This window comes from Natrix helvetica (assembly GCF_964273705.1).
Source record: "Natrix helvetica genome assembly, chromosome: 2".
NCBI lineage: Eukaryota > Metazoa > Chordata > Lepidosauria > Squamata > Natricidae > Natrix > Natrix helvetica.
In genome coordinates, this window is record NC_138552.1 from 271192008 (window position 1) to 271204241 (window position 12234).

At 42.3% G+C, this 12234-nt stretch overlaps 1 protein-coding gene across 1 annotated transcript in view; it reads left to right on the top strand.

Moving 5' to 3' along the window:
- The first annotated feature begins 423 nt into the window (after positions 1-423).
- The window catches only part of CAD (carbamoyl-phosphate synthetase 2, aspartate transcarbamylase, and dihydroorotase), a 41496-nt gene continuing 29685 nt past the window's right edge, over positions 424-12234 (top strand). The window contains exons 1-9 of the mRNA XM_081940713.1: positions 424-564; positions 2977-3116; positions 3817-3946; positions 4439-4581; positions 5252-5393; positions 7820-7991; positions 9414-9599; positions 11094-11206; positions 11420-11562. Of these exons, the coding sequence (XP_081796839.1) occupies positions 480-564; positions 2977-3116; positions 3817-3946; positions 4439-4581; positions 5252-5393; positions 7820-7991; positions 9414-9599; positions 11094-11206; positions 11420-11562 (1254 nt within the window). The 5' untranslated portion in view covers positions 424-479. The remainder of the gene's footprint in view (positions 565-2976; positions 3117-3816; positions 3947-4438; positions 4582-5251; positions 5394-7819; positions 7992-9413; positions 9600-11093; positions 11207-11419; positions 11563-12234) is intronic.

Sequence of the window (12234 nt, forward strand, 5' to 3'; positions counted from 1 at the left end):
TGGCAAAAAAAAATCTGCCCACGGGGTGCATATTTTATTTATTTCTTTATTTATTTGGCAAGCGCCTTCCTTCGACAGCACGTGCCGACCGGGCCTTGCGAGGCGCAGGTAAGCACCGCAAAGGGAATCGGCGGCAGAGGAATCCCACCAAGGCGGAGCCTGGAGGGGAAAAAAAAAACCTGCCCGGCTCGGTTTGTGCTGCGCCGCCCCTTGTCAGGTCATTTCCTCCCTTCTTCACCCTCTCGGCTCCGCCTCCCGCTAACGCGCTTTTCATCGCTTCGGCCACATCACCTCCCCCTCGTGCGTCCGGCGCCGGCCGCATCCTCCGCATTATCCCCCCGCTTCCTCCTCCTCCTCCTCCTGCTCTTGTCTCCCGGTCTCTGTCGCTCCCCTCCCCCCCGCTTCTCACCGCTGGGAATTCCGAGCCATCCCGCCGCCTCCGCCGCCCCCCCGTCGTCGTCCTCCACGTGCTAAAAGCTATGGGCAGCCTAGTGCTGGAGGATGGGACGGTGTTGCGTGGGCGTCCCTTTGGACTCGTGGGGACTCCAGTTGCGGGTGAAGTCGGTGAGTTTCTCTATGCAGGACCAAAGAGAAGGAAAGCTCTTTGCTTGACCGGTCGCACTTTTGCATTCCCGGCCAAAGGAAGGGTGGCGGTGCTCTCCCCTCCCTCTAGAATGTAGGGGAGGGTCGTGGAGATATGGTCCTGCTCTCTGTCGTTATGCCCATTTGCTCAGCAGGCGCCTTTGACCCTTGTTGGACCCCCAAATGTGCCTAAGGCTACTTGTAGAAGGAAGAGTGCCTTTGAAACGTGCCCAGGCTTGGTAGCACAGCTGTCTGTGATAGACCTGATAAGAGCACATCTGTTCTTGCCTAGTCGGGCCTTTTAGACTTTCTCCCGCTTGTCACATTGCTGATCTTGGAAATAGACCAGGCCCATTCCCAGTTCAGATAAATTAGAAGTAAGAAGGTATCATCCTGTCTGAGTTCATCATTCTTGCTACTACTCCAGTAGTTCCCAAGGTGTTTTTGAAATATGATCAGCTGACTTTCAAAAGAACAAATAAGGAATTAGAATAAGAATAGGATTCTTTATTGGCCAAGTGTGATTGGACACACAAGGAATTTGTCTTTGGTGCATATGCTGTCAGTGTACAGAAGGAGAATAAAATAGAATACATTCATCGAGAATCATAAGATACAACACTTAGTCATAGTCATAGGTTACTAATAAACTATCAAATTATACTAGGAAACAAATCAAACAATATAAAGGTAAAAGATGCAAGCAACATGGTTATAGTCATAAGTGGAAAGAGATAGGTACTAGGAAGGAAGAATTATCACTCCGTACTCTATGCCCTACAATGGTGATGCCCCTCCAGGAAAAAAAAATCTTATTTTTTAGAAAAGAGAAGTGCTAATTCAGGAAGACCAAGGCTCTTGCTGGCTTCAAATTATGCCAACTATGCTTTGGGAATAGTGGCAACATACACCTCTCAGTACCAAGTGATGGATAATACAAAGGAAATGTTCTGTGATGTCAGATTTTTAGAAGACATTGGATCCGGTAGTTGGCTGTTTTGGGGACAGGCTGCTGGCCAGAACAAATCAATCTTCTCATCCAATAGAAAGATTCTTCTATTGCTGAGTGCAGCCACATCTGGTTTGCTGATTGCTGAAAAGTATAAAGTATCTTGTTGAGGCTACTGAATCAAAGTGGTCTTCCTCTCATGCCCTTTCTATTGAAGAAGGCAGGTCCAGAATCTGAGAACATGTCACTACCAAGAAGATAACCCAAGCTTTCATAGGACTCAGCAATAATAACAACAGAACAACAATAATACACATTTGTGTAGTACTTTTGAGTGGTCAGAGCACATCATATGCTTTATTTAGTTGCACTCCTTAAAGCAGACTTGCATGGATGAATTTAGAAACCTGAAGCCCTTGAAGGTTGATTTACAATCATGATCTAGCCGATGTTCATATTGACTAAAAATGCAGCACTATTTGGAGGGACAATGATTGCTCACTTCTGCTGTAAGAATAGTCAATATTGGTACTCGTAGAGAATAAAATTTAGTTAGGTCTTTAGTTTAATCCAACTGCAGCTCCTCCCATGTACCACTATCTTATTAATAAAAACCTATAGCATGGAGAACAGTCTCTCCTGGTAAGGAGACAGCTGTACTGGTAGTGGAAAGCTCGTATCAGGAATAAGATGAGGAAAAAGCAGATAGAAGAGAGCGCCAAATGGTGAGAGGTCCTTTGAGAAGGCTGTGTATCCTACAAGTTCATACAATCCTGAGAATTCGGCTTATTCAGTGGGGAAAAAAACGCTTGTGCTAAACAGAAGGAGCAGCATTCTTAATGCTTCTGTGATCGTGTGTTCATCAATCTTTGAAAAGTCTATGGCACTAGAAACCTGGTATTGGATTGCTCCATGTGACAAATATCATGACGACATCAAGCAATCTGTGTTCAAGACGGGTTTTCTGGATGTGGAAGTCATGAGAAAGGGGCAGTTGCTGACAATTGTTTATCTTGGCTCTGCCTTTTTATGTTAGGCTGTAGAAGTGTATTGAGCCTGTATTGTTCAGCTGTAGAAGTGAATATACTGATGCGGTCTGGGATTCCACATTGGGTAAACTGCAAACAGATAAAAAGGTGATCAGCTCGGTACATGACCTCTGCATTTGCTTTGATGTTTCCTAGAGAAATTTGGAGGGGTCAGCAGTCCACTCTATCCAGTCTTCTGGAAAGGCTGCTGATGTCGCATCTGATTTCTTTCCCTTAAATGCTCCTTTTGCCAGATGCAGCAGAATGCTAAAGGACTGAATTAACAACTACGAATGGGCTGGAGAAAGATTACTCAGTTCTTAGGCCCGATTTGCAGGAGAGAGTCATTTGCCAAAACCAATATGGGTTTATGCCAGGGTCACTAATCTAATTTGTATCATTTCTTGGAATCTACAGTGTTCCAGACTGGCATGGTGGGTTATCCTGAAGCACTGACAGATCCCTCCTATAAATCCCAGATCTTGGTACTGACTTACCCACTGATTGGGAATTATGGTGTTCCTCCAGATGAGTTGGATGAATACGGTCTCAGCCGGGTAAGTATAGCATTGGCAGAAAGAAACCCATCCTTACATGTTACTGTAAACATTTCAGATGGCTTAGCACTGAGATTTGATTTCTGGGTGCCTGGAGACAAAGTGCCAGAAATTATCCTGGCCTAGTTGAAGAGTTTTAGGAATTTCTGGCATAGATAGCCTGGTGTCCACATACTTCATCTGCTCTGTCAGTGCAATGCTATAAAATTGACAGACAGCATATCTGAAGTTGGGTTTGTCTGCATCTTTGATGTAGAGATTTAATTTGATTCATATGTGATTAGATTGTTTTCCAGAATAATCCAGTGTCCTGAATTACATTGATGATTCATACCAAATAATCAAAACACATTGGATATATTTGAAATGATTGGATGAAATGAACTGGATTAGAAGTTGAGGCACTTCTAATCTGCTTGATGAATTAGATCAGTTTTTAGTCTTTCTTAACTATATCCCCGAAATTGTGGAGAATTTCTGAGATCAGGAGAGAAGCGTATTTTTACTTTCTGGGAATGACAACTGAAAGTCAGCTGCAGAATTTCTTCTAATGAGATTGTTGACACAAATTATGGATATAATGTGCATTTTTCAAATAAAGGAATAAAATGTTTGGGGGGACTTGAGTAGAAGGGAATTAGGAACTTCTTGTGATGATGAGATATGTTTCTTTATTAACTCTCTGCTTCCCCTCCTCCAGTGGTTTGAATCTAATGGCATTCATGTAGCCGCACTGATTGTGGATGAATGCTCTCGAAATCCCAGCCACTGGAGTGCTACACGCTCACTGGATCATTGGCTGAAAGAAAAGGGGATTCCTGGTTTGGAAGGTAAGTACTTCCTATCAGAAAGACCTGTGCTAGGGTTTGCCTCTAGAGGACCCAGTGAAATGCAAGTTGAGTTGCAATCTCTCTCTTATGTGCTCCTTGAAAGCCATAATGAGGTGCCACAAGACTCAGTCCTTTCTCCTACTTCCCTTTAATATCTACCTGAAGCTATCGGATAGGTGATCTGACAGTTTGGGGTAAGGTACCATCAGTATGATATCCAGATTTACAATTTTATCCCAAGACACCTGAATGGATGCCACGGATATCCTAGTCCAGTGCCTGAAGACTGTGTGGTCCGGATGGAGCACCTCAGGTTTTGGCTTAATCAAGCAAGACTGTTGTGACTTTGGAAATGTGGATCTTTCAGTTTGAGAGATTTTCCACCTTTGGTTCTGAATGGGATTATCCTGTCTGTGAATTCTCCCTGTGATCACAGAACCACATAGTCTACTGAAATAGTCCATCCTTTCTAATAGTTCATTTCTCCTGCAGGAATTGATACACGAGCACTAACCAAGCGGATCCGGGAAAAAGGGAGTATGCTGGGAAAACTGATACCAGAGGGCCTCCATAGTTCACACCAGCCATTTGATGATCCAAACACAAGGAACTTGGTGAAGGAAGTCTCGCTGAAAGTAGGTTGGAAGAATAGGGTTGGAAGGGAAGAGATAACTTGGGCTAAGCAAATTGAAGGTGGCAAGCGGCAGCAGCGGATATACTGTATTAACATTCAGAATAGGAGAGGGGTTTATTTAACTATTGCATTTGGTTTGGAAAAAATAAAAGTCCACTTAACATCTTATTTATAATGAATTATTTTGAGAAGCAGTTTTCCGGTTCAGGGATCCCTCCTTCTGCCTAAAAATATGCACTCCATAGCTTCCAAGTGGCTCAATTTTTTTATAGAACTTTTCTGCACCAGAAAGTTGTTATTTTATAAGGTTTCTTATAAACACACAAATTATATGGCATAACATTGGGTGGTTCACAACAGCAATGAAAGCAATAAAAAAGCATGAAAACCAATCAGTTTTGTTATTGTTGCAGGATTCCACCTCTGCTCTGTACCAAGACAGGGATAGCTGGGCAGGAATTTAAATATAAATTATTTGGGGAAAAGCCATGCACAGCTGGAAGAGCTTAAGGAGGAAAAGGGTTGTTTTAAAAGTTTACAATCTTCCCACTCATCACCAACACCTTGCTTCTTCTATATCATTAACAGTAGAGATATTGGATTAAGAGTGGTTTATTGGCCACAATGCCATAAACTTCAGCATACCTACTTTATCCCTTATTACTCCCTAGGAACCCCACTTGTTTAACCCCAGTGGGTCTGTGAGAATCACAGCAATTGACTGTGGCCTGAAATACAACCAGATCCGATGCCTCTGTGCTCGCGGGGCAGCTGTTACTGTGGTGCCCTGGGATCATCATCTGGATAGTACAGGTAAGCATAACTGAGTGGTGAGTATGGAATTCACAGCTCCAGATAGGTGGCTTGTTTCAGCTTGGGAGCAAAGAATGTTCATACTTGTGGAGCCCAAGTGGCTAATTTAAGAGGAAAAGTAATCATAGTTAAGGCCATAAAGAGAGCCAGTGTGGTCTGGTGGTTAAGGTGCTGATGTAGGCTGGAAGAGAGCTGACGGCACGACATGCTATCTTGGTGCGCTGAGATCACAGTCGATATTTCTGCCGCTGGATGGTCCATTCAGACCTAAACTGTCCTGTAGAGATGGTGATTGAGAAGGGCACCTCCTGCTGATCTCAGGGACACCGCAAAGTCCCTGAAAGATCCAGGAATAGCCTTTTTTTCTGGCGACAGAAACACAGCTAATGAAGCTGCTGAGGTTGGGACAGCTCCGGAACGGGAAGAAAGCGGAAAGAGAAAGTGTGTCGAATTGGTGAGGAAATTTTATTATTAGAAAAAGAGACTACCAAAAAAACAAATTAAGTTAAATTAAAATTGAAGACAGAAGACTGTATGCGGCGAAATTAATCTACATTAAACTTAGTGTGTTATCCTGTTTCTAATTTTTTTTTCACGGATGGAACTTTTGCAAAGGCTCCCTATTTTTTAAACTGAATGGATTAATTCTTCTTTTTTCACTTTTGCTTACACCTATGGATTAAAATTCTCCTTTTTTTATAATGCTTGATTGGATTGATTTTGATCTCCATTTAAGGTTTTTCTTTCTTTCTTAAACTTGGAATATAAAGAAGATAATAAGGATTATAAAGAGGGTTGTAACAACAGGAGGAAAAGCAGTTACACTGCCACTTAGAGGCTGGAGGCTGGATACATTGTTTTTTCTTCTTTCTCTTTGATCACTTGAGATTCAAGGTTCTTTCAGTTTGTTTACTGAGAGTGATAGAACGAGCACAAGTTGTTTATACAGCTGCCTTTTGGGAGTTCTATCACTAGCTATTGGAGGGAAGACAACATTTTGACTTGAAAGATAATAAATGAACCTGTTTGAAGTTTATTAAAATAGCCTTGAACCCTATAGTGGCAGAATCTGCAAAATTGAAAGAATGGCTCAGCAGGAAAAAGAAACATTGCAAATGATTATGTTTGAAATTCAAAATCTATTAGTTGTGACAGAGAGAATTGAAAAGAGATTGGAGAATATGGAATACAAAACAGAAAAATTTGATGGAGAAACCGAGGATGTTTATCAAATGAAGAAAGTGGAGGACAGAGTTCAAAAGATGGAAGAAAAAAATGAGCAAAGAGATAAGAAAACTGTGGATACTGACAACAAAGTGAGCGTGGTTGGTAATGGCAAGAGCGGAATATGGAAAGGGGAGGTAGATGGATTGGAACTCTACCCCAGACTTCAAAGCACAGAAGAAGAAAAGAGAGAAAAATTGATGAAGATAAGGAGAGAAATCTTGACAGAAGCAACAGTGATAATCAAAGATAAGCTGATGGAAAGAACAGATGCTGGGTTTCAAGCTTTTATGAGATACGAAAGGAACAACATGTTGCGAAGAGAAGTTTATACAAGATTTATTAAGAAAATAACTAGAACATTAATGCTGCAAATGGCAAGAGATATAAGACGGCACTATTACTGGAAAGATACAGGTTGATGCAATGAAAATGTATAATAAAAACTAAGCTAAATTTAGTTTACTAGTAGTATGTATAAAATGAAGTGACAATAGCTATAGTTAAATAATGATTAATAATGATAACAATACATATAGATATATTAGTTTGATAATATTAAATTTTATATAAACAACACATGGAGAATATGAGAAGAGGTTGAAAAGCTTTATCTAGAATATGTTATAAAGATGTATTGTGATTGGATGATTTTAGGATGATTTAATAGAATGTTATCATATGATCCTATTCTAGAATTTGAATATTATATATAAAAGGATGTAAAAACAATTATAGTCAAATTAAGGTTAAGATATAATAATCGTGATATACATGAATACAGGTGAATTTAAAATATGCGATTTGGTATGAAAAGCAGGTGATGACTATGGAAGAGATGCATGGAGATACTGTAACCAACCAACACACTTTCTACAATTTGTAATGGAAGCTTATTTTTTTTATGTTTGTTTGTCTTTGTTCAAAAATAAATAAAAATTGTTTTTTAAAAAAGGTGCTGATGTAGAAACCAGGAGACACTGAGTTCTACTTTCATCTTATGTGTGAAAGCTAACTGGCTGACTTTGAGCCAATCACGCTCAGCCCGACCCACCACACAGGGTTGTTATGGTGTGGAAAAAGAGGAAGGAGGAGCATTACTTATGACCATCATCTTGAATTACTTATAAAGTAATAAAGGCAGGATAAAAATGAAATAAATAAATGGGTAATGCCACCTGATACCTCATTTCTTCCCCCAGAATTTGATGGCTTGTTTATTAGCAATGGTCCTGGAGATCCACAATTCTGCCAAGAAACTATTTCCAATCTGCACCGTGTGCTGGAATTGCCAACTCCAAAGCCCATCTTTGGCATCTGCTTGGGTCATCAGCTGCTGGCTCTGGCCATTGGAGCTAAGACTTACAAGATGAAGTAAGTGGATATTTGAAATAGCAGTAGCACTTAGACATATGCTGCCCCATAGTGTTTTACAGCACTCTGAAAGGTTTATAGTATCAGCATATTGCCTCCACAATCTGGGTCCTTATTTTACCAACCTTGGAAAGAGGGAAGGCTGAGTCAACCTTGAGCCTGTAGGAATCAAATTGCAGGCTGTGGGCAGAGTTAGCCAGCAATATTGCATCCCTAACGACTGCCATCACAGCTCTTAAATAACCAGTAGGTACCTCTCCAATGATGTTGAGCAGTCTAATTCTTCAGTGCTATAGTAAATGTCAGGTAGTCCTCAACTTATGACTGGTCATTTAACTTAAAGCATGTCTGGCCATTGTAAAATATCACACCAGCACACCTATTGCCTCGGTCACATGATCACACATAGAGAACCAGACCTCAAATTTATTGAAAACACAGGTGTTTGCTTGTGTTTTCCCCTCCAGCAGCATTAAATGCTAGCGAATGCCAGCATCCTGAAAGGCTGAGAATGCTGCCATTTCCTGGCATTTTCCCCTCCAGAGAGACAGAAACAAGGGCACTCAGAAAGGCTCCTGCAGAAATTCCTTGGCAGGCTGGAGGAATGGATCTGAAATCTTGTGAAAATGTTTGCAAACAACATCATTCTCACAATTGTTCTGCCTATCCCTACCATGCCCAAGAGGCCCAGGCCCTCTCCCCAGCAACCATTGAGCAAAGAAGTGATGTGATTGTCACTTGTGGCTCGCCGCGGCCAGCAGAGCTGGCAGCAGAGTTGGACAGTGAGGAGGTGAAGGAACATGGGCCAGTCCTGGGGGCTGAGGAAAGCTCAGACGAGGGCTCTGAGTCGGAGGCAGAGGGAACTAGACAGCAGTGAGGCAGAGGAACAGCTGGAGCCTGTTGCCAGTGTGTGCATGCGTAGAGCTGCCGGAACAACTAAGAAAGCAGGGTCAACTTGGAAGTAAAGCCACACCTTGGAGGTGATTGGCCCCACCCACAGGAAACAAAAGAGGAGTGGACGGGGAGTGGACTTCTGCAGAAACAATTCGTTCCTTCGGTCGTTTCAAGATTGGAAACTTTTATGACTATAAGAGACTCTGTGCCAAGTGTTGCCTTGCCCTGCATTTGGAAACTAGTTATCTGGCAGCTCTCCAAGCGAGATAAGGTTCGTGTTGATAAATATTCCTCTGAAAGACTGATTGCCAAGCCTTGCTGACTGTGAATGAAAGGAATTCACAGTTGTGTAAATAAAAGAGGTTTTCCGGGACTAAGACTCTACTTCATGCTTTTTATGGAAGCCTAGGTCAGAACATCACTTAACAATCGCTTCACTCAACAACTGAGATTCTGGGCCCAGTTGTGATTGTATATGGAGCACTACCTGTAGCTTGAAACCTTGTTCCCCTTTGAATTCCTCCTCAGGTACGGAAACCGTGGACACAACCAGCCTTGCCTGCATGAGGGATCCCAGCGCTGCTTTATCACATCGCAGAACCATGGCTTTGCAGTAGATCCAGCTAGCTTGCCATCCGGCTGGACTCCTCTCTTTACCAATGCAAATGATCACTCTAACGAGGGAATCGTGCATGAGTCAAAGCCATTTTTCAGGTAAGGACAAACAAGAGAAAAGGAGGTAAGCAAGTGAGTTGGGGCGCCTTTCTTTATTCTGATTTGATGGAGCCACACAGAAGACTTAAGACAGGGGTGTCCAAACTTGGGAACGTTAAGACTTGTGAACTTCAACTCCCAGAATTCCCCAGCCAGCCAAGTTTGGACACCCCTGACCTAAGAAGAGCCTTTCTGGATCAGCTCAAGGATCCATTTCTTCCAGGCTTCTGAATTGTATAGTGACCAAGCTGGTGCATTCAGGAAGCTCCAAGCATTATGAGGAATGTCATACTGTTTTTCCACTGTTGCATCACAAAATTTGATATTTAAGGTGTACTGGTTATGATTTGTGTGTGTGTGTGTGTGTGTGGTCAAGTTCTTGACTCCTAGCAACTACATGCAGTTTTCAAGGCTATATTTTCAAAAATGGTTTGCTGTTGTCTTTCTGTGGTTGAGCGAGAGTGACTGGCCCAAAGACACCCAGTTGGCTTTTAAGCCTGGCAGGACTAGAACTCAGATTTCCCTACTCATGATTTAGCACCTTAATCACTAGATCAAAGACAGGAAGTAGCTATCAGATCTAGTTGCCAATAGTAGCCCAGTCTTCCATCAGTTTCTCCAATCTAAAACCGTCTCCCCATCAGATGGCAAAAAATTCAAGGTTCTTTTATCAGCCAAACATCTTCCTTCATTTAGCATTGCTAAGACTTTGAATTCTCACCTTGGGTTTATAATATGCGCACTTTTGTATGCCTTGTATCACGTCTCTCCTTATCTGCCTTTGTTCTAAATAAACAGCCCCAACTATTAAGTGTTAATACCACTTTATAATGCCTTGGAAAGGCCACACTTGGAATACTTAATCCAGTTTTAGTTGTCATGATGTAAAAAAGATGCTGAGACTCTAGAAAGAGTGCAGAGAAGAGCAACAAAGATAATTAGGGGACTGGAGGCTAAAACATACGAAGAATAGTTGCAGGAACTGGGTATGTCTAGTTTAATGAAAAGATGGACTAGGGGAGACTTGATAGCAGTGTTCCAATATCTCAGGGGCTGCCACAAAGAAGAGGGAGTCAAGCTATTCTCCAAACCACCTGAGAATAGGACAAGAAACAATGGTTGGAAACTAATCAAGGAGAGAAGCAACTTAGAACTAAGGAGAAATTTCCTGACAGTTAGAACAATTAATCAGTGGGACAACTTGCCTCCTGAAGTTGTGAATGCTCCAACCTGGAGGTTTTTAAGAAGAGGTTGGACAACCTTTTGTCTGAAGTGGTATAGGGTTTCATGTCTAAGCAGGGGTTTGGACTAAAAGACCTCCAATGTCCCTTCCATAACTCTTTTATTCTAGTCTTAACTGCTGTAGGTTTTCCTTATAGGAGAGCTGCTCTAAGAATTTTGATAGACTACTAGAAGTGGTATTGCATTGTCTAAGGGGCTTGGGATGCACCCGTAACATTCCCCTCCTTGTTTTCTCTCCATCTCTGATCCCAGTGTGCAATTCCACCCAGAGCACAATGCGGGGCCGATGGATCTTGAATGTCTTTTTGATGTCTTCCTTGAGACAGTGCAGGACACCAAAGCTGGAGGGCAGAGCCCTAAAACAGGTGGGAGCTCTCTGATTGAGTTGGCTTTTGCAAACCTAGAGATACAGGCTCAGTTTTACCTCCATGCTGCCCTGTATAGTTAGCAGGTTGTGCCCCTTCTATAGGGTGCTTGCTAGTCTCCTGGCAGGGTTGAAGCTTTGCTGGGTCCACAGATGGGCTGAAATTACTGCAGTGCTCATCCGGGCATCCCTTTCTCTTCTCTCCCACCTCTAGTGTGCAAACGGCTGCAGGACTGCCTGCACGATTCAAAAGTCCTGCCTGCCATCAACCTGCCCCGCCCTCACAAAGTGCTCATCCTGGGCTCTGGGGGCCTTTCTATAGGGCAGGCAGGTGAGTTTGACTACTCTGGCTCCCAGGTGAGTGAGTGAGGAAATGGAAGTCAAAAGGCAGCAGGGAAATTTGCAGAGTGGGATGGGGGTTGGGTGGAATACGCACAAGCAAAAAGAATTGAGGGCTTTTGTCAATGGCAAAGTCACCAGTGTGCGTGAGGTATTTTTAGCATGGAGGTATCATTTCTTTTGTACTGATACAGGGCAGCAGCTGATCCTAATTCGCCTTGGGCTGCATCATAGAGAAGCAAAGATTATTATTATAGTTGGTTGCCAGATGACTGGGTCTGACATTTTTATCCATCTTTTGAGTCCTTCCCAAGGATCTGGGATAGGCAGAAGTTTTTTTGATGGTGTTAAAGGTATCCTAGGAGGATGTAAGCTGTTCCATGTAAATCTATCTTTTGTAATTGACCGATTTTGTCAATGCTGTTAAGATATTTGGGGGTTGCACCCAAGGCATCCATTACTATTAGTACTATCTGTGCTATCATTTATCATTATTATGGTTGGTCACACAGGCAGCTAGATTTTACACAGGATTCAACATTTTTATCTACCTATTGATTCAGTATTATTTTAATGTATATGTTTCCTAACTCCCAGTTACTTTAGATCAGTGGTTCTCAACCTTCCCAATGCCGCGACCCTTTAATACAGTTTCTCATGTTGTGGTGACCCCCAAACATAAAATTGGTG